This window comes from Crocuta crocuta, unplaced genomic scaffold, assembly GCF_008692635.1.
Source record: "Crocuta crocuta isolate KB4526 unplaced genomic scaffold, BGI_CrCroc_1.0 scaffold216, whole genome shotgun sequence".
In the NCBI taxonomy this organism is placed as follows: Eukaryota; Metazoa; Chordata; class Mammalia; order Carnivora; family Hyaenidae; genus Crocuta; species Crocuta crocuta.
The window spans coordinates 8,270,938-8,292,753 of NW_027531504.1; the positions used below are offsets into that span (position 1 = coordinate 8,270,938).

General features: G+C 34.9%; 2 protein-coding genes and 1 non-coding gene across 3 annotated transcripts in view; 1 reads left to right on the forward strand and 2 right to left on the reverse strand.

Moving 5' to 3' along the window:
* The window catches only part of EEA1 (early endosome antigen 1), a 111,772-nt gene that overhangs the window by 87,502 nt on the left and 2,454 nt on the right, over nt 1–21,816 (forward strand). Inside the window, exons 19-28 of the mRNA XM_077772187.1 lie at nt 1,853–2,183; nt 3,267–3,368; nt 5,077–5,271; nt 11,078–11,260; nt 15,910–16,095; nt 17,705–17,836; nt 18,781–18,966; nt 19,919–20,157; nt 20,429–20,549; nt 21,413–21,511. Coding sequence (XP_077628313.1) covers nt 1,853–2,183; nt 3,267–3,368; nt 5,077–5,271; nt 11,078–11,260; nt 15,910–16,095; nt 17,705–17,836; nt 18,781–18,966; nt 19,919–20,157; nt 20,429–20,549; nt 21,413–21,511 — 1,774 coding nt within the window. The remainder of the gene's footprint in view (nt 1–1,852; nt 2,184–3,266; nt 3,369–5,076; nt 5,272–11,077; nt 11,261–15,909; nt 16,096–17,704; nt 17,837–18,780; nt 18,967–19,918; nt 20,158–20,428; nt 20,550–21,412; nt 21,512–21,816) is intronic.
* Nucleotides 1–21,816, reverse strand: part of PLEKHG7 (pleckstrin homology and RhoGEF domain containing G7) — a 116,940-nt gene that overhangs the window by 58,822 nt on the left and 36,302 nt on the right. The window contains 1 exon segment of the mRNA XM_077772195.1: nt 19,984–20,083. The gene's annotated coding sequence lies outside the window, so the exon portion shown is untranslated.
* Nucleotides 16,525–16,597, reverse strand: TRNAK-UUU (transfer RNA lysine (anticodon UUU)). Its single transcript has one exon. It is a non-coding gene; the product is annotated as a tRNA-Lys (tRNA).

Sequence of the window (21,816 nt, forward strand, 5' to 3'; positions counted from 1 at the left end):
ACTTTTTGCTCCCTTGACTTATTCATTCCAGGTAATGTTTAACCTTCTATATCTTTGCCACTTTTTTCCTCTGGTTGTGCTGTCAATTTCTGAGAAGGAGGTATTAAAGTTTCCAGCTCTGATTGCGGGTTTATTACTTTAGTACCATTTTTATTTTTTATTAAATTTTTTTTTTAATGTTTATTTATATTTGAGACCGAGAGAGACAGACTGTGAGGGAGGGGCAGAGAGACAGGGAGACACAGAATGCGAAGCAGGCTTCACGCTCCGAGCTGTCAGCATAGAACCCAACACGGGGCTCGAATTTAGGAACTATGAAATCAAAACCTGAGCCGAAGTCAGACACTTAACTGACTGAACAACCCAGGCACCCCACTTTAGTGTCTTTTCTAAAAATAAAGTTTTATAGTGACCATGAAAGCCTTTATTTCTCTCTTGCCTTCTTTGGTTCACATAATCTTATGATTTTATAATAACTACTTATGGGAAAGATAAGTAGCATAGTAATATATATCAAGTCCTAATTTAGGGTTGCTTGGTAGGAATTATAACTATATTAAGAAGGTAAAATAAAATTAGCGTAATGATTTTTCTAATTTTTAAAATTTTTAATTTTTTAATTTTTTTTGAGAGAGTGTAAGCTTGAGTGGGGTAAAGGGAGAGGGAGAAAGAGAATCTTAAGCAGGCTCCATGCCCAGCATGGAGCCTGATGTGGGGCACCATCTCATGACTAACCATGAGATCCTGACCTGAGCTGAAATCAAGAGTCTCTCACTTGATTGGCTGAGCCACCCAGGTGCCCCAGTATAATGACTTCTATTTATACCTTTGAAAATCAGTGAAGTGCATTATCCTATGAATGCACCAAACTCACATCTTTTCTAGCCACTTAGAAAGTAAAAGTAAGTTTCTGGGACTAAAAGTTGAAATTTTTCAGAGTGTAAATATTCTGGTATTGTATGAATACCCAACTCCAAATATGTGACTAGTATATCTTTTAACAGCCTCCCTTTAACATATTTTTGAATTTATGCCAATTATAAAGCATCAGAGATAGCATGTATTCAAGAAACATTACTTTGCATCTGGTTTTATTTTCACTTTTAAAATGGCTTATCTTTAACCTGTTTTTCTTTTAGTGCATAATTTCATTCAGTTTGGTTCATAATCTTATTCATAATTTTATCAAAACAATAGAGATTTTTAACTTTCTTTTACCTATATCTTCATTTCCTTATTCTTGTAGCTTTTTCATTCAGGTGAGGCAAATTTATGTTAAGGGACAAATGATAACAAGTCTCTTTTATAATCTGTTAGGCTCTAGGATTAAAGTGAATCTTTTGTCTTTGTGCTTGAAATGAAATTTTTTTTGCTTTATCTTTTTCTGGGTTAATATGTTTTGAAGTTTAATACCTAAAAAACACATAATGTGTTGTGTGCTTTCAAGGAAAGAAGCAAAATTCTCTGTATGCTTGGGAACTAACACAGGGAGCAGGTTCTTTAAGATGCACAGAAAAGCTTTTCTGGCTCTTGTAGACTAGAGGGTCTGCTGTATGTTGGAGGGTCTTCTATATGTACAGTTTTCAGGGGGCATCTATTGCAGTAGATAAGACTGGATTAAGTCAGGAGGATTAGATGGTCCTAGCTTTACCACTAACTTATTTGACTCAAAGAAAATCATCTCTGTTTCATGATCAGATCAGATTTAAGTATTTTTTCAGTTGTGTAATTTTATGATGTTTAATCATTTTTTTTACTTCTGAGCTACACAAGGAAGTTTTAAAACTCAATAATTATTACTTTTTAATGGTAAATTATGCATTGTTTAAAAAATTGTTTCTTAAATATTTAGAGTATCCAGTACAAAGTTGGAACTACAGAAAAAATCTGAAACTCTTGAAAATATGAAGCAAGTGCTTACTAAGCAAGAGGAAGAAAAAAAAATCCTTAAACAAGAAATTGAAAATTTAAGTCAAGATGCAAAGATGCAGCACAAGGAATTGAATAACAAAGTTCAAACAGCAGCAGCAGAACTACAAAAACTGAAGATGGAGAAAGAAACCCTAAGGACAGAGCTTTCTGCAGCCAAAGAGAATTTATCAAAAGTTTCTGATTCTTTGAAGAACTCCAAAAGTGAATTTGAAAAGGAAAATCAGAAAGGAAAAGCTGCCATATTAGATTTGGTTAGTTGTTTATATTTACTTGGTTAGGTAGAAATGATTTTTATTTAAAATGTATTGGTTTGTCTGTTTAATTTACTGTTGACTTTTTATCCTGCATTTAAATGATCTTAATTCTTATGAGGACATGAATTGGGATTGTTTAACCTGAGAAAAAGATATTGGTGTTTGTGTGTATAATTTTCCAGAGGCCCAGAAAACTTTCAGTTGAATAAACAGTTTTTCCTTATTGCTAGTATGATGCTAGATTTGAGAGATTGCCTCCTGTTTGTCCTCAGAGAAGTTTTCACAGAGAACATAGCTGCTGGTTCAAACATTATTCACTTGCGTAAAAAACAGAAAAAGATCAGAAAGATTGTGATGACTTTTAATCCTGGTACTATAAACTTTTTCGTTCTCAACTGAATATTCTAAAACTCTAGAAAGCACTATGTCTTGGAGATAACCATAAACCACATTTAAACTATATGGAAAAAAAGTCACACCGTCTCAAAAAATTCTTAACGGAGAATGTGTTCTCAGAAATACTTTAACCAGGAATAACAGAGTAGCAACAAAAGTAAAATTCTTTTGTTCTCAATATGAAAATCAGTGAAGGCGTTTAGTAGCACAAAAAATATATGGTATTAGTATGTTACTTTTATGTTTCTTTCTGTTTGGAGAAGTCATCTCCTATATGTACATCTTCCCTCTTAAGTTATATGTGATTATTCCTTATTTATTGTTTTAATGCTTTCTTTCACAAAAATTTCCTTTCTTCCATTCTGTTGAAGATTGTTATACTTTTAAAATAGCATGACAAGTTAATTATAATTAATTCTGTGACATGAAAATGTGGATTCCACAGAATTCCAGAGTAATCTGCTGTTGGTTGGTAATAGAAGCCCTTAACCTTTTCCCACCCTCTACCTTTACTGCTGTAGTATTTATCACTTTTATAACTGAAATGGATGATTCTATCCCATTCTGAACCATCAATGATTCTAGTTTATTTCCAATGTGTGGATCTTACAAGTGTTTAAATCAGAGTTCTTGAGCCTACTACAAGTGTCTTCTGCATAATATAGCTTTTTGGGTTTTTTTAAGGAAAAATCTTGCAAAGAATTAAAGCATCAGCTTCAAATACAGACGGAAAATGCACTTAAGGAACAGAATGAACTGAAAAAGTCACTTGAAAAAGAGAAGCAGGTAAGATTTTCGTTTTCTGTAACAAAATATATAAAGAATAATAAGTTCTGTCTTTGCAAAAATATTTTCATACTGATACTTAAAACAAAGGAAATTTATTTTTCTGAAATATAATGGATCACAAAAAGATAGTTTAACATTTTCATTTGTGTTCTACCTACTACTAAAAAGATTTAAACTAGTTTATAATAAAAGACCCAAAATAAAGGATTATCACTAATAAAGTTAATTGAATCACTTTACTGTAAAGTTATAATTAGATAATTTAGATTAAGGTACATTATTATGATTGAAACAATATCTTGATAGGCTTTCAATAGAAATAACATTTTTAAGGGTTATTTCATGGACATTTATATTTAATGATATGTTAAAGGTTGTATAACAATAGATTTTTTTATGGTTGATGCTTTTATTGCTGTCCATCAAAAACAAACCAGCAAATGAGTAAATAGATGGGTATAATACACAGTTGTTATTCTCAGAAGACCTGCCTCTTGCGGCTAGAATCCAGGTGTATAGTTTTTCTAGAAATATGATTTGATAAAGCAGCAAAACCTAGTCCTGAGAAGTCTTATGTGATTGTAGTCTGGTTGTTGATTGAAAGAAGATACCTGTGTTTTAGATGCCAGCCTTTGAGTGGAAAAATGAGGGTGACTTAGTACCCAAGCTCTGAATCCAGATTGTCCAGATTTATTACTTGCCTGTGCCATTTGGCAGTGATGCTGACTTATCTTGCTTTAGGCAGATTACTCGATTTCTTCGTGTTCCTGTTTCCTCAGCAGTAAAATGGGGCTAATAACACAATCTGCGGCATAGGATTATTATGAGATAAATGGGTTCATATATTTCAAAGTGCTTAGAACACTTGACCAAATAAATAAATGCTCTAATATTAGCTGTCACTTTGTCATTGGTTATCATGTTATAATCATCATTATTGTTACACTACCTGACTTTTGTTTTGCACAAAAATGTTTCCCTTTGTGTTGGAGATGAGCTGAAGCACCATATGTAGCAGTGAAACTTTTCAAAATTAACTTTGAATATAGTCCAATGCTCAAATTAGGTTCACAATGAAATATGCATAAAACATGAAAACACAACTTTGGCTGGAAGGATGGGGAGATCATAGTAGTTCACGTTGACCACAGAGGAACCTCATTGTGACTTTTTATGATCCCTAATTTTGAACAGAAGTATATCCTGGTAGACTGTAAAAACAGAGTCATAGCACAATATGCCCCAGATCTCTAACTAAGGAAACTGTTGAAGCTCCATTAAAATGGAGCTTTTCTTTTCGGTTAACCATGGCCATCAGGCTAAGTTAGCATTTTGAGAATATTCTTGAAGGACAGTAGACATTCCAGCAATCTAAAGATTGATGTTGATATCCCTATTTTCTGAGATACAGGGTAATACTAGTTTAGTTCATTTACAAGCTCTATCCAAATATGAATTCACAAGTTAGAAAGGAAAATAAGATTAAACAAATATTAAAGACTAATCCAGCATGTCATCTAAAAGTGAATGGTGTCAGTTATGAAAGCTCCATTTGTTTTGTTTTGTTTTTGTATCTTTGTTTACTACTGATCCACTGTGCCACCAGGCTTAGTAGTTTCTACCTAGAATAGTGCTTAGCATGTAGTAGGTACCCAATAAATGTGTCTTGATGGAATGAATGCTAAACAGATTTTACTTTCTTTAGACTTCTCATCAGTTGAAGTTGGAACTCAGTTCAGTGCAGGGACAAGTTGCACAGGCCCAGAATACTTTAAAACAAAAGGAAAAAGAAGAAGAGCAACTTCAGGGGAACATAAATGAGTTAAAGCAATTAACTGAACAGAAGAAAAAGCAAATTGAAGCACTCCAAGGAGACATTAAAACTGCTGTTTCACAGAAGGTAGTAATATATTTGTTTACTTTCTATGGGAAGAAAATCTTTGCGACAAGTTGCAACAAAGAAAAATTTACATGTGCTCAAAATTTTTCTAAGTATTTTCTAATGTATAAAAGCACTTAAGTATGTAATTAAACATGTAAGTCTAGATTTCCATTCACTATAACCATGTTTTTAGATAATGTTTATTTAAAATGATAGTACTAATGATTTGATAGATCTAAATAACATTAATGAGACTTAAATTAACATTTAATGAGATGGGAATAATTTATATAACCCTTCTAATGCATTAGAAAATTTTAAAGGAACTTAAAAACTTATCCTTATTAAGGGAAGATAAGAACAAAAACCACAACATGGTATGTATTTAAAAAATTAAGGAGTGTAGGTTTCACATAGTTACAACTTTGATATTTTATGTTACATCTATTGGTTCCCATTTCTAAACTATTCCAGTTTGTTATCAAGCATCTATTTTTTTATTCTTAAGTATGTTTTAATACAGTTCCCACCAAAGTTGACAAAAATGGATTGTACTTAATATTTGAGCAAAAAGCTTTTCCCTACTCTTGGTATGTGCATATCAGTTGGTCCATGGAAAAGAGAGAAGTGAAATCTCTATTATGTAGAATAAACAAAATATGTCGTATCATTAAGAGTTGGCTATCATATTACTAGAGGAAACAAAATTAACCTTGCAAATAGGTATTTTATCTTGTCCACTGTTTTTATAACCATATTATGCCACTTTACAAAAGAGTAATTTTCTAATAAATAAGTAGACAAATTTGCCTGGGCATTTTTGATGTTATATGTAATCGTAAATCGGTGTAATTATCACAATATATTTTTTGTTGTATGATTTGATGTCTTGAGGTCATTCTTTTCTCCCAAATCTATTAGTCTCATATTCAAGTATTCCCGAAATCTTCATAGCATCATAACTTCATGAATTAAAAGGCTCAACTATTTTTAGCACGTTTTCTTTTTAATTAAATTATTAGTTACAGTATGATTTCTTTTAGTTTTATGGTTAATGTATATACCTGTGCTTTGCAGGACTTTATTAGTTGACACTTTAAGAATTATGAGATTTAAAGGAAATGTTTTTATTGATAGTTATCTTAGTTTGGGTTGCTATACCAAAAACACCATAGACTAGGTGGCTTAAACAACAAATGTTTATTTTTCACAGTTATGTAGGCCAGGAAGTCCAATATAAAGACACTGGCATATCCAGTGTCTGGTGAAGACCCATTTTCTAGCTTGTAGGTAGATGCTTTCTTGCTGTATCCTCATAAGGCTGAGAGAGATTATCTCTTGTGTTTCTTCTTGTAAGGGTTTTAATCCCATTTATAAAGGCTAATGACCTCCTAAAGGTCTACATCCAGGGGAGTCTGGGGGCTCACTCAGTTAAGCATCCACCTCTTGATTTCAGGCCATGAGCTCATGGTTCATAAGTCTGAGCACCCACTCTGGCTCTGCACTGTGTGGAGCTTGCTTGGGATTCTCTCTCTCTCTCAAAATAATAAATTTCAAAAATTGTTTTTTAAAAAATGCTATGTCTCCAAATATCACATTGTGGATCTAGGCTTTCACATGAACTTTTGGTGGGGGGAGGGTGACACAAGCATTCAGCCATGGTTATAGTTAATTTATGTTAGTGTATGGATGCTAAAATAAGGAGCACACTTTTTAAATTCAGGGAGAAGGGCATTTTGGGGAATGTTGGATGGATAGTCAGTTGCTATAAATTAGACTTAAATTTAGAGTAACTGGGTGCCCTTGGGTAGGTTAGTCCATTGAGTGTCTGACTCTTGATTTCAGCTCAGATCACGATCTGATCATGATGTCACTACTCTGAGATCTCACCATCCACACTGGGCATGGAGCCTGCTGGACATTCTCTCTCCTTTCTCTCTGCCCTCCCACCACTTGTTCTCTCTGTCTCTCAAAATAAATAAAGTTTAGGAAAAAAATGAACTTATATTAACTACAGAATCATTGAAAGGCAAGTATAGTTTGGTTTTGTTGATGAGCAGTGTAGCATGGAAAGAAGGACATAGGTTGTAGCTAGGCAGATCTGAATTTAAATTTCATGTGACACACCTTAGGGTTATGGTCACAGGGAAGTGGTTATCTTTCTGAGCTAAATAGAATCATAGAGTTGTTGTTAAGATTAAGAAAATGTATTTAAAATACCTACTATTGTGCCCAGGGCAATATAGAAGCAAAGTAGTTGTTGGCTATTAAATGGAAATATAGCAAACTGTGATCTAAGGGTGTCAGTGTGCATGGTCGACTATGCAGTGATGGTCTGTGACAGTTATCACTGGCCCACAGTGAAATAGGAAAATCATAGATAATGTTTAAATAGGTATGAGTATGTATGTGTATGCACTTATATAATGCACATGTGTGTGTACACACACACACACACACACACACACTTTGGATATGATTGAGAGCCACTGATCAAGAATTCTGCAAGTACGCTATGAGTCAATGGCCCCTGCACCAATTTTATTTGAAATCTATTATGAGAATTAAGAATGAATAAGATATGGCCCCCAACTCTCAATTAGCTTATAATTTAATGAGGAAGTAGGTAGATAAAGAGAAAAAAAAACCTAATGTATAAAGGAGAATGAAACAAGAACTTAAACAGAAATATGAGAAAAATTAGAACTTAATGGAAATTTTGACTGGCTTTCTGAGGAACCAGCATTTGAACTGGGCCTTTGAAGATGATTATAATTTTGAAAGGTTAAACAAGAGGAAATTAGACATTTCAAGAAGATAAAACAATATTAGCAATGTTTGCAAGACTTAGAAAATATTGTTATAGAAGGTTAGCTGTTGGAGTGCATGGTAGGTGAAGAGGCGAGGGGAGAATAAGGCTACAGGATCAGGTGAAGTCAGGTCGCAGTAGATGTTGTATAGTTGTTTCCACCTTAAAGTTTTAATATTGGAAGATTAAAGATTTTTAAGAAGGGAGGAATATGATCAGACCTGTTTTTAGAGCAAAAACTGGTCGGTTTGTGAAGGATGAATTGTAAATGACCCTCCTGTATCCTTCTTTGGAAGTTTGAATGTACGTGTGTTAGAGCAATTCTCAAGCTACTGCATCAGTCTGTTTGTTTTTCTTTTATATTGACTTCTCCACTAATAGATTTGAGTTTCTCAAAGTCAGAGAATTGCGTCTTTCGACAAATAAGCCGTTGATAATTTTTTTTAAGTGAATGAATCAGCCTGTCAGAGTAAAGATAATGAAGGCCCAAATATGAGCCCAAAGGGCTTTTAGGGTCATTACTGAGACTTTGCAGAGGGCTTAGTTGAGAACTATGAAGGTGATTAAGGAGAAAGAAAACTAGATTTGTGGGGGGAGGAAAAGTTAAAGAAAAACAGTAGTATTCTGTAAAAGAAAATGTATAAGTGCAGTATAGTCTTCAAGATGAAAGAAGACATACAGGAGTTCTTCATCATGAAGAATCTAAATGTGAGGGAATGAAAAGGAGGTGACATGTGGTGTTCTGAGATAACATACAGGGAGATCAAGCCCCCTTTCCTCCATCGGCAGTTACCACCACCTCCTGTCAGTCTGCCCCCTAGCTCTCTTGACTCCATTCCCATTTCTCATTTCCCACTGCCACAGACTTAGTCCAGGCCATTTTGTTCTCTTATCTAGGCTGTTATAATAGCTTCTTAATAGTCACTCCAGGCTTTTCCACCTCCAATCTATTTGCCATTCATTCACTTAAGAAATGTTATTAGGCACATATATTATGCCATGGCACAATTTCGGGTGTTGGAGATACAGCTATGAACAGGTAAGGAACCTGTTCTCATGAGGCTCACACTTTCTTGGGGGAAGAAACTAAACAGGGTGATGTGAACGCAGTGATGGGACAGAGACCTGCTAAATGTTGAGTGACCAGAGAAGCCTCCCTGAAGAGATTTGAGCTGACACATGAAAGACAAGAGCTGTCCATACAAAGGTCCAAGGGGACAACTAGTGCAAAGATCTTAAACTAGAACAGATTTGGTATTTTCTAAAAACAGAAGACCAATGGAGATTCAGTGTAGTGGGAAAGAAGAAGAGTAATATGAAATGAGCTCAGAGAAGTAAACAGGGGCCAAAGCATATGCATGAAAACTTATTGATTATAAGGTAACAGAGAATGACATACTTTGTTCTAAGGATAATTAGAATCAGTTGGAGAATTTTGAGCAGAAAATGGTGCAGTCTGACTACAGGGAGATAAAAGAGCAAGCAGAGAGGGCACTGAAAAACTGTTGTAATAGTCCAGACAGTACATGATGATAGAATGAATTAAAGTATTAGAAGTGGATGATTTGGAAATCTAATTTGGAGGTTTGAGTCATCAGGTCTTGCTGATAGATTAGATGATAAGAGGTGATGGAAAGAGGAATCAAGAATAACTCTACAGGGCCATCTGGGTGGCTCATTTGGTTGGGTGGCCAACTTTGGCTCAAGTCATGATCTGTGAGTTGAAGCCCTGCATTGAGCTCTGTGCTGATAGCTCAGAGCTTGGCACCTGCTTCGAATTCTATGTCTCCCTCTGTCTCTCTGCCCCTCCCCCATTTGTGCTCTGTCTGTCTGTCCTCTCTCAAAAATAAACATTTAAAGATTGAAAAAAAAAAGAATAACTCTACATTTGTGGCTTGTGCAAGTGGATAGATGACCATAGTTATTGGGGGAAAGAAGCGTTGCTGTCAGGAATCAAGAGTTCTCCTTGAGATAGATCTCTGTCAGTCGCTGAAATGGAGATGTCAGGGAAGTCCTTGGTTTTAATGACCCCAGAGTTCAGGCAGAGAGACTGGGGCTAGAGACACAAATTCAGGAGTCACTTGTCCATAAGTGATATGTAAAGCCATGAGTATAGTTTAGATCTTGTAGAGAGAGACTGCGTATGGAATAAAAGAAGGTCAGGAACAGAACCCTGGCAGCCTACAATACTGAGAGATCAAACAGAAGAAGAAGAGCTAATAAAAGATTTTAAGAAGGAATGACCAATGAGATAGAGAACCTAAAATACAAGGTGCCCTGGAAACCAGGTTGAACAATGTTTCTAGGAGGGAACATCATCAACTATTTTAAGTTCTGCTGGGAGGTAAAGTAAGCTGTGGACAAGGACATGAATAGTGGATTTTGGAACAAAGGGGTCACTGGTCGTTTAAACAGAAGTTGCATTGAGTTAGTATATTTATTTTAAAAGCCAGTACTTGTTTTCATACTATGCACACATATATTTTAATCATGTCATAAATTGTGTATATCTTCTGAGTCTTCGTGAAGACTAAAGACAAGTTTAGGGTTTAGAGGAGTCAGACCTTTGCAAAATTTCTTTTTTCTGCTTTGTTGTTAATAAACATATCTTGTAGAAATTTCCTAAGTTATTCTAGAATTTCAGGGAATAGAAATGATATACTTAAATGCAGTAATGATGTTTTTATTTCTTTCCTATAGAAATTTCCCTTAGTTCAACCTTAAATTATGTCATCTTCTAAATCATCTAGCACTGTATCTTCCATCAGAATGTGGTTGTTACTCTCAGTCTCCTGAGAAATTGATACTTGGGACTTTCCAGTGAAATGCTTTTTTTTTTGCTTTTTAAATTGGGACTTGTTGGACTTTGTATTTTGTAAATCTTCAAGTTTTTTTTAGGGCATTAATACAGTTTATTTTGTTCTCAGGGATCTTCTTACTTGTATCGATTTCATTTTATGTTTGTAACTGTTTTGTGACATGCATGCTGTTCTAAATAACTATTGTGTGTTCCAGACAGAGCTGGAGAATAAATTACAGCAGCAGTCAACACAAGCAGCCCAGGAACTTGCAGCAGAGAAAGAGAAAATGTCAGTGTTACAAAATACCTATGAAAAAAGTCAGGAAAATCTAAAACAGCTTCAATCTGATTTCTATGGGAAGGAATCTGAACTTCTTGCCACAAGGCAAGATCTTAAGGTATAGTAAAATATATCATAAAAGTCCAGTAAGTTATTTAAGCATTCATTAAATGATTGGTTAGAGACCAAATGGACAAGGGAATGTTAGTATTTGTGGGATATCATGCTTGTTTTCTGTAAATTATTATTTTTGGAGTAACATGCTTTTAAAAATGAAATTGTGTTATTTTATAACAAAACATATAAGTAAATATAAGCATTTAAGAATAACATCTGTAACAGTAAAATAATTTGGAAATACATTAATTGCTCCGTTATTAGCTTATCTAAAGACTTTGCTGTCTTCTTATAAGTGTAAAAAGATAACTTTGACTTTAGTTTTTATATTGGTCAACCTCCCAAGACTACCAATGTCTAACGATTAAAATTAAGAGATTATAGCTCAAAGTAAACTTAACCTTAATGTAATTATCTAAACATATAGGAACCTTGTTTTTGACAATTCTATTTGATTAAAGTTGCATGTTTATTAAAATAGAGAATATGGAAAAAGGATAAATAATTTTTATGGAGTGTTATTAAAGTTTGAGTTCTCTAAGGTAAATGGAACATTTGTGTTCTCTCCCACAAGATTCAGCTAGAGCTTTCTTTGTTGTCATTGTGAAATGTTACGCTTTTTGTTTCTTTCCTTTCTGTTTTGTTTTAATTTGTTAATTTAAAGTACATTATTGAAAAATTTTGTTGAAAATCACAGGATATTTATATATAACATAAATATTGTATGTCTGTATTTTATCATAGGCCGTTATAAGGAAGGCCTTATGAACGATGTAGGACTTGAACAGGTGCTCAAGAATATATAGGATTTGGATATAGAGAGTCCTGAGGAAGGTCATTTCACTCAGGGGCACATTTGAGAAAAGGTACTGCAGCGGGAATGAGCAAAGCCAGGAGGCAGTTACCAGTCGCAAGCATGCTGGTTTGTGTTTGGAGGACAGATTTTAAAAGATTGGGATCAAATTGTGAAGTATCTTAGATGCTTAGCAAGGATCATTCAACTTTATATTTTGGGGTGGAGAGAGGAATGAAGAGTCTGGGCAGAGGAATAAAATGAAGACGACAGTGCTTTGGACAACTTAGCCGGGAAGAGGTTTAATAGGCAGCTTGGACTGGACCTGGGGAAACAAGAGGTAGGGATAGTGAAGAGGCTGTCTCCCTTCCTCCACAAATTCCATTAATCAGGGTATGAATTGATAAGAACTAGACTTAAAGTTCAAGAGGTTGGAGCAGAAGAGATTAATGGGAGAGACATGATGAAACAGGAGGGCTAAATACAGACAAGCTGCAAGGGCACTGAGGGAACTAGGGTGACTAATAATTTGACAAAGAAATAGGAAACTTGGAGCAAAGAATTTTCATGATGGCCAATTGTTATAAAAAAAAATACCAGCTGACAATTAGAAAATGCCTTACTTGCTATGCTTTCTAAATAGCTTTAAATTCTTTGTACTTTTTTTATTTTTCTTTAGAACACTATTAAAATCAGGGAAGGTCTGTGGAAGAGTTTGGGCTTTATTGTTAAAGCAGTAGGGAACCACAGAGGAGACGTGCTCCGGTCTGTAGGTTAGGCCAGTGACTGGCGGAGGATGGGGAATGGACTGTGGGGCAACAGGGCTGAGTGTGGAGACTGCAGAGGAGACTTAGCACTTGATCCAGGTGCACGTGATGGTGGGGTGGGCAGCACCAGGAAGGATGGAGAGTGTGGCTGAATTAGAAGGACGGTTAGCTGATCAAGGAGATGGGCCTTAATGATTGATTGTATGAGTCCTATAGAAATCACACTGGTTTTTCAAACAGAAGTATTACCTGCTCAAGAGCATTACATGGTGATAGGACTTAGATCTTTTAGCTCAATATTATTTCATTAAGCCAACAAGTGTTTTTATTATGCTCGAAAGCTACGTTGTATACTAATAATTTTATACATGAAAAAAATGCATGGACAAAAAGAGAAAGGCAGAGAGTCAAGGCCGCTGAGGAGTTTTTCCACTGTAAGAGGTGTGGCGAGGTCCTCTAGTCAAAGCCTCCTTTTGCAGACAAGACTGTGGCCTGGCATGGTTTGTGACAGACCCAGAGTTGCACAATAAGAGAGCCATGCTTAGATCTCAGTTCTTCTTATTCATAGCCCTTTACCCTCTTATCATCACTAGGATTTTTAAATATGAAGTAGAATATTGTTAAATTCTATTATTAATGTTTCCAAAATGAGAAGTATCTGAACTACTTAGGAAGTTTAAAAAAAAAAAAAGAAGTAAATTCCTAGAGAACTTCAAATGATACTTATGGACCAGAGTAAGAGATGGTTATCAGCCATTATTTTTCTTCTGCTTCAGTGATGAATGAACTTGTTGCACGTAAGAGAGAAGGGAAGAGGCCAAGAACTTTGTAACATGACACCTACCTAAGTCAAGGCTGCCATCTGTGGGCTGACCTTGTACATCGAGACACCAGTAGAGTGAAAGACGGGCTGGTTTGATCTATGCTTTTAGCCCCATCTGCTGGATTATTTATGAAATACTTAACGTTTGTTGACTGTATATTTCAAAAGGGCCATGCTGTGTGCTATTGTTTGCTGTTGAAGAAAGGTAGAAGTGGAATTTAAATGTAAATTTTGTAAGATTCTAGGATAATAAGTTTAGAATTAAATATAAATCTTTAGCCTATACTATTCCTTATGTCATTTAATCAGACATCAAGAACAAAGAATAAAAATTTTAAAAGTTAATTTTGAAAGAAGAGAAAAATTGTTGAGCCGACAAAACATAATAGCTACCACAGAACACTAAGCTACACTACTGTAATGTGATTGTGATGTTCAGAGTCAAGACTGGTAGTTGATCTACTCAGGGATTTGCTTGTTCCAGTGGGAGTAAATGGGTTAAAGATAGGCCTGCAAAACTGTTGGATGGGAGAGGGGAGTTCCCTAAAGGAAGATACGCTGAGCAGATGGAAATAACATGGCCTGTAACAAGAAAGATCAAGGAATATTTAAAATACCTGGCAGTGTATCACTGAAAGGCGTTGACGAATATTCAGAGACAAGGTAGAGCAATATGTCTTGGTATCTTCAGAAAAGAACAGTCCAGATTTTGAGCTTGACTTTAAAGATTTCGTCGTTGGGTCTTGGAAGTTAAAATTTTTATTGGGTATTATTTAAACCATGGGCAGTTTGGAATTCTTGTGGTCAGAGATTGGGGGAGCTGTTAATTTCAGGCTCTAGCAAGCCTTGGTGTTCTTTAGTGTTAGATCAGGACCTCTGTTACCTGATAACAGTTGCTATAGACCATACAGGCCAGGCTTTGTCAAACTATTAGCTTTGTTTGAAATCACTCTCACCCCTTTTGATGCTTATGTCAGTTCCCACATGTACCATGGAGCCTTATGTAAACACGTTTCAGGGAAAGTTCTTACAATCGCCGGTTTTCTGTGCATTCGGCATGTAGCCAGTGCTCTTCTGCCACGTACAGCTTCCATTTTATATGGTGGTTCTGTTTTTCAGGCTACGTAGTCAGCTTCTTCAAGTTAAGGACTGTCTTCTACCTCCGTGTCTACCTTACCAGTATACTCAATTAATGCTAGCAGCTTGGCTAGCTGAGGACTAGATGACTTTAGGATTTTTTGAAAAGAAGCCTTAGGATTTTTAGTGTTTACTGGAAGCCACTGGAAATCAAATTTCATTTACATCAGAAAGACTTCTGAACTGGGTTTATTAGTAAGGAATACATTGTCTCTTTAAGGAACGTTGAGAAACCCCTTAAATAAGGTCTTCATTTAAAAATTATTTATTTTTTCATCGAATGCTTACTATAGCCAAGCCTAGCCAGCAGGAATTCTTCCTAAATTATATCTTCTGCCTCCTTTTCAAAGGAACTGTGTCTCCAAATTAAGAAAGATGAACTTCTTCCAAATGGTGGAAGAGCATCTTGGAGTTCATTTCCTTCCCTTCGGATTCTTTGCAGTTGCACCGGAGAGTGGCAAGGTTCCTGCCACCTGTTACCATATCTACCCCAGTCTGAAATCTAATGGGTCAGAAAGCTTGCCCTTTTCACCAGCTTTGGCTTCTTAAAATATTGGGGCATTAGAACAATTAGTAACTGTAGGCAGCGTTAACTGACAACACTACTTTTGCCACATAGATAGGAAGTGAAGAGGCTGGGGTGATGGCCTTCTCAGAAATAGAACCCCGTATATCTGGTTGACTTTATTCTTTTGGTTCACTTGGTCAGGTTTGCAGGTGTGAAATACAGTTGTTGTTTTTTCCCCCAAGACAAAAACTATTTATTAAGGATTTCAGCATGCCAAGAGACATATGCGTATATATTTTCATATATTCCGAATGTGTTCAATATGATCCCTTTTTATTTGATATTCCTTAATATCACTTAGCTAATAATACTTGCAGACTGTTTCTAGAGGTTTTGGAATCTGTCACTTTTGTGAAATATTTTACACTAAACTTTTTTGTATGCAGGATAGTTAATTGTCTAGTGTTCTTTTTCTTTTACATGACCTTACTGAAGGGCTTAACAAGCTATCCTTTTATAGTATATTGCTTTCTACTGTACTGATGCTAACTGTTATGTTTCTGTTGAAATTTGCTGAACAAAAAAAATGCATAATAATTTGGGGAAACTTTTTTTTTATAAGTCTGTAGAAGAGAAGCTTTCTCTAGCACAGGAGGACTTGATTTCAAACAGAAATCAAATTGGAAACCAAAATAAATTAATTCAAGAACTAAAGAGTGCCACGGCTACACTGGAGCAGGATTTGGCAAAGAAAGAGCAGCAGTTGAAGGAACAGTGTAAAACGCTACAGGATATTCAGAAAGAAAAGGTATTTCATTTTCTGACTGAATCTAGAATCTGAAAGTTGTAGTTTCTTTAGAAAACACCTAGTCAGACCACTTCCCAATATAGGCGTCACTTTACTTCAGTAGCTCTCCTTAGTCACACTTCTGGTTTCTGCTATAATACGGTGGTAATTGAAATGTTAGTGCCAGGAAGTACTTCTTAATAGCCCCCTGGCCATTTCTACTCATTTTTCTTACTGCTCTTTTTTTACAAACAAATTGTTTTCACATCATAGACTTCACAATGGTTATTTAAAAACAGGTATTGTAGCTCCACAGCTATTATACAACATTCTTTAAATATGTGAATGAGATTAAAAAGTCTAGAAATAATTCTTATGCTTATAATTCTTTTTGAAAATTATTGTTTTTTTTAAATTATTTATTATTTTTTTTATTTTTAGTAATTTCTACACCTGACATGGGGCTTAAACTCATGACCCCGAGATCAAAAGTCACATGCTCTTCCAACTGAGCCAGCCAGGCACCTCTTATTCTTATAATTCTTAAAATTTAGAGGCAGCTTTTTCTAAGGGAAGTGGGAGTGTATTTTACATAAATGATGCTGAATTATAAAGTTCAAAGCCTTGGGGCACCTGGGTAACTCAGTTGGTTAAGCATCCGACTCTTGATTTCAGCTCAGCATGATCTCACGGTTTGTGAATTCAAGCCCCATGATGCTAACAGTGCGGACTCTGCTTGGGATTCTCTCTCTCTCTCTGTCTGTCTCTCAAAATAAATAAAAATAAACTTTAAAAGATAAAGTTAGAAGCCTGTATTATATGACCACTAACTACATTTAAAATTTAAGATGCTATATGAAAGAGAAATTCAGATTCTAGGAAGCACTTTATTTTTGGTTTCATAGTTGAAATATATATATCCATTAGCTGATAAAATGTTATACTAAAGTATATAATTAAACAAGTTTGTGGTCTCTGTCTTAATTGTGCAATTCCTGAAAGTCTCTTTAATTAAAAAAAAAAAAATAGGGGATGTTTTTGTGGGGAAGTAGAGGTGTTAAAGCTGGTATGATATTCATAATTTGTGCTTTGGTTTTTGAAAATTCTGAGGGAACTATAGCTCTATAGGTCTTTGTTGCAAGGGCTTTAGATCAGTCAGAAATGTTTAATTTTGACTATACCGCCAATAGATTGTTTCACTTCTCTAAACCTTTATTCCTTATCAAATAAGGATTAAAAAGCTGTTTAGTATAGGTATAGATATTAAATTAGGTACTATATGACACTACTAGCTAGGTGCATTAAATGAAGACATTGCTAGTAATAATAGTAATAATTATAATAGCATAATTAAGAATAAAAATGATAGTTTGGCTAAATTTTATAGTGTTCTTACTTTGGTTAGGCACTATTCATTTCACAGTATCAATGGTAACTAATGCCCATAAAGATCTTATTAATTGTTCACACTGTATAAATAAGGACACAGAGGCAAGTGAAGGTAAATAGTTTGCTCATGTTAACTTAGGAGAAAGGAGCAGAGACTGTGTCATAAATAGTAGCAGTTATTTTTGTGACATTAATTTTCAGTTAAGTATTTACTTAAAATTATTTTTTAATTTTTCTACAGTCACTGAAAGAAAAAGAACTAGTAAATGAAAAATCTAAATTGGCAGAGATAGAGGAAATTAAGTGTAGACAGGAAAAAGAAATTGCTAAATTGAGTGAAGAATTCAAGTCCCACAAGCAAGAAAGCATAAAGGTATGTTAAGATAATCATTGTTCTTCCTACTGTACTGTATGACTGTCATGTAAATAAAAATGTATGTATATCTTATTGAGAACCTATTATGTGCCAGACAGTTTTGTTGTTTTCACAAATACTCTTGCTTTCATCCCAATTTGTGTAATATCTAGAGACATATGTTGAAACTATGTTACTTTTGTTTTCAGATTACTGAATAAAGCAAAGCAGGTCTAAAAGTTTAGGTTTGTTGAGATGATAATCAACAGAGCTGTTGACTTAGAAAATTATGCTTATGCTTAGAATGAAGATTTTTAGGGTATTCTGTTTCAGTTGCTTTTCCTTCCTAAAACCTTTTAATAATCTGTTTGGAACATTTTTCCTTTCATAAGCGTAACTAGGGTGCCAGTTGAAGAAACTAATTGTCTATCATTTGCTTTGGTAAAATAACTTTGTCAAGAAGTTATTAATTTTCTCAGACAAAGATTAGATTCTCTCATGAGTGCTCTCAATAACATCTTTTATGTCTATCAGTATACTTCCCATTTTCCTTTCTAATTAATTATCTCTTTATGCCAGTATATTCTTACACACTTGACTTCTTAAAGCAGGTAATGTATATAATTCATCTTTATCTGCATCCTTAAAACCTAACACAGTTTGTGATACCTCAGTGGTGACCAATAAATGCTTTCTAAGTGAGGAGAGGGAAAATAAGGGGTAGAAGTTTTTCACATAATTTAATCAAAACACGTATGTAAAGTGTCACTTGAATTTAAATGATTGTTGAACAGGAAGTAAATAATCTTGCATCTTTTTAACCAGTTTCAAATACTGAATTTTAAGAATCTCAGAAGAGGCTAAAACTCATTTATATTGTTATGACTGTTAAACAAACTTCAGCTACGTTTTGAAATATTTACCATAAAGGATCATTTAGTTTTGACCTTATTTTTAAATAGGAGGTAACAAATCTCAAGGATGCCAAACAGCTTTTGATTCAGCAGAAACTAGAGCTTCAAGGGAAAGTAGATTCCCTGAAGGTAGCCCTTGAACAGGAGAAGAGGAACCAGCAAATGCTAAAAGAGCAGGCGAAAAAGGAAGAAGATGAGCTGAAGAAAGAATTTACTGAGAAGGAAGCTAAACTGGTCAGTAAGTTAATGGTGGGGAGTGTGTTTTGTAATAGATTTTGTAAGTCAGTCCAGTGAGAGGATTTTTCTAGTTAGAAGTTAGGATTTAAATGCTCTTACCTAGCATTTTACTTTTTGATTGAGAAAGGAGACCTGATTCGTTTAAATAGCTGATATGTGACTGGAAATATTTTAGTCTGTAATCATATTTTGGTTGATAGAAGTGAAAATTCAATGAAACATAATTCATAAAAAATAAACATGCTTTTAGTGCCAGAAAAACAAACAAACCCACAACTATGTAGATTGAGGTAAGTGGCGTGAATGCTAATTATGAAAAACTCATTTGTTTGGTCAAAGTGAGCGTTGATAAGGGAGAACGGAAACTTCATGGTGGAATTTTGATGACCAAAGTCTACTTTTCCTTCCCTAAATTGTGCGTGCCAGAATGGGAAGCATCTGGCTTTCCTCTATTGAATTAAGTCCAAATATCCCCACATAACTCGAGGGCTGAGTGTTTTAGTTGAGGATTTGCAATTTCAAGTTCACACAGTGATTTGAAGGGTTTGTAATTGTTTTTTTGGCAGGTTGTTAGAGGAAAAAGGTGCATGTGGATTTTGAGACTAAAGATGCCAACGTTGTGTCGAGGGCATCTTGCTATCCCTAACTATGTGTTCTTCCCCTGCTCTAGTGGAGAAAAGGAAAAACCACAAATTGCTTTATGTTAATTGCTCTTCTAAGAGGCTTGCTAACCATCATTTCAGCATTATGGCCTTTGAGCCAGCTCAGATAAACACAGATGTTGGTGGAATCGATTTTATTAGTATGAGATGAATACATTCTCCTGCCTTCTTTCCTGAAGAAGTAGTAGTATTTATGTTGCCAGTATTTTAAATTCAACAGCTAACTTAAATTTATTTTGCATTACTTTTGGAATAGGTTTTTTCCTCACTGTTCTTCCTTTTCTCAGCATTCCGAAATAAAAGAAAAAGAGATAGGAATGAAGAAGCATGAAGAAAATGAAGCTAAACTTACCATGCAGATTACAGCGTTAAATGAAAACTTGGGCACCGTAAAGAAGGAGTGGCAGTCCAGTCAACGCAGAGTCAGCGAGCTTGAGAAACAGACGGATGACCTACGGGGTGAAATTGCAGTATTAGAAGCCACAGTTCAGAATAATCAGGATGAAAGAAGAGCACTACTAGAAAGGTGATTGATGTCTAGTAAAATTAGTTTATTTCCATTCTAAGTGATGAGAAGATTGTCTTTTTCCATATTTTTTAAAATAGAAGAGTCTTGAGAAAAGTACATTGATCCCACAGGTATTTATGTAGCCATTTAAAAACTAACCCATAAAACAATCAGATAGTTGAAATTAATGTATTATATTTGAAGTTATAAAGTAGTTTATTATCTCTGTTCTAGAAGGATCTTTGATAATTTTTTAAAAAATTAATGGTCGCTTTGCAATCTGTTCTAGATGTCTTAAAGGAGAAGGTGAAATAGAAAAACTTCAAACCAAAGTACTAGAATTGCAAAGAAAGCTGGATAATACAACTGCAGCGGTGCAGGAGCTGGGCAGAGAAAATCAGTCCCTTCAGGTAGGTCATCTGGGCACGTGAGGCTGCTTCTCAGTCTAGAATTAAGTTTTTGTGAAAAGGATAATTTCAGTCTTTTTTCTTTTTTTTTTTTTTTAAGTTTTTTTTTTTTATTTTGAGAGAGAGAGAAAGCATGAGCAAGGGGGGGTGGGTGTGGCCGGAACAGAGAGAGGGGAGACAGAATCCCAAGCAGCCTCCGCTCCATCAGCACAGAGCCCAATATGGGGCTCAATGTCACAGATGGCAGATCATGACCTGAACCAAAACCAAGTGTTGAACACTTAACCGACTGAGCCACCCCGGTGCCCCAGCATAGTTTCAGTCTTTAAAAAAAAAAATCTCCTGTATTTAATAAATAACTCTTGAATAGTTACTGTCTGTATAGCAGTATTGTAGGTGTTATGGATAGTTGAACAAAAGCGATAAAGAATTTGAGAGACCCCAGAGATCAGTTAGATCAGTTAAAAAGCCTTGTCATTCATGAATTGTTAGTTCTGGGAAAATTCAGGAACATCAAGGAATAGAGTCACTATATGTTAAAGAAGTGATCTGAATGTGTGCTCAGGGTAATAGGAAGGATTGATCACTAGGGTTAAGGGATGGGAAATTACCAAAGATTAGAAATTACCAGTACCTTTGAGGATTAAAATTTGACTTTATTTTTTTTTTTTTGTCATTCAGACTTAAGAGTGTAGCAACTTTTGACAACGGAAGCCAACCAAAGTATTTCTGATTTTTAAAATTTTATCCCATGGTGCCTATAAGTCAAAATTTTGTGAAACTTGGGCACCGAATTAGAAATTACCCATCATTCTTTAAAATGTTGAATATTATAATGTATGGACACCTTTTTTTTTTCCTAATAGATCAAACACACACAAGCGTTGAATAGGAAGTGGGCTGAAGACAATGAAGTACAAAACTGTATGGCCTGTGGGAAAGGCTTTTCAGTAACAGTGAGACGGGTAAATGATTTTGTTCACATTGCTGTGGTTCTAGATTTATTTCTCGGTATCAATTCTTGTTTTAACGATCAAAATCTTGTGTTTGACAAATTAAGAAAATTTTCTTTTTATTGCTTAACTTTAAAACTATATAGAATAATTAAATTTAATGCAGTCTAGTTTCTGGTCAGCATATGGATTTGAATTTTAGTTTTAAATATAGTTGTTGCCTTCCTACTGAGTTACTCTCTGGAATAATCATTTTCTGAACAAGTGGGCCATATGTTTAACTCCTATGTTTTAGTCATCATTGGGTTATTTTAAAG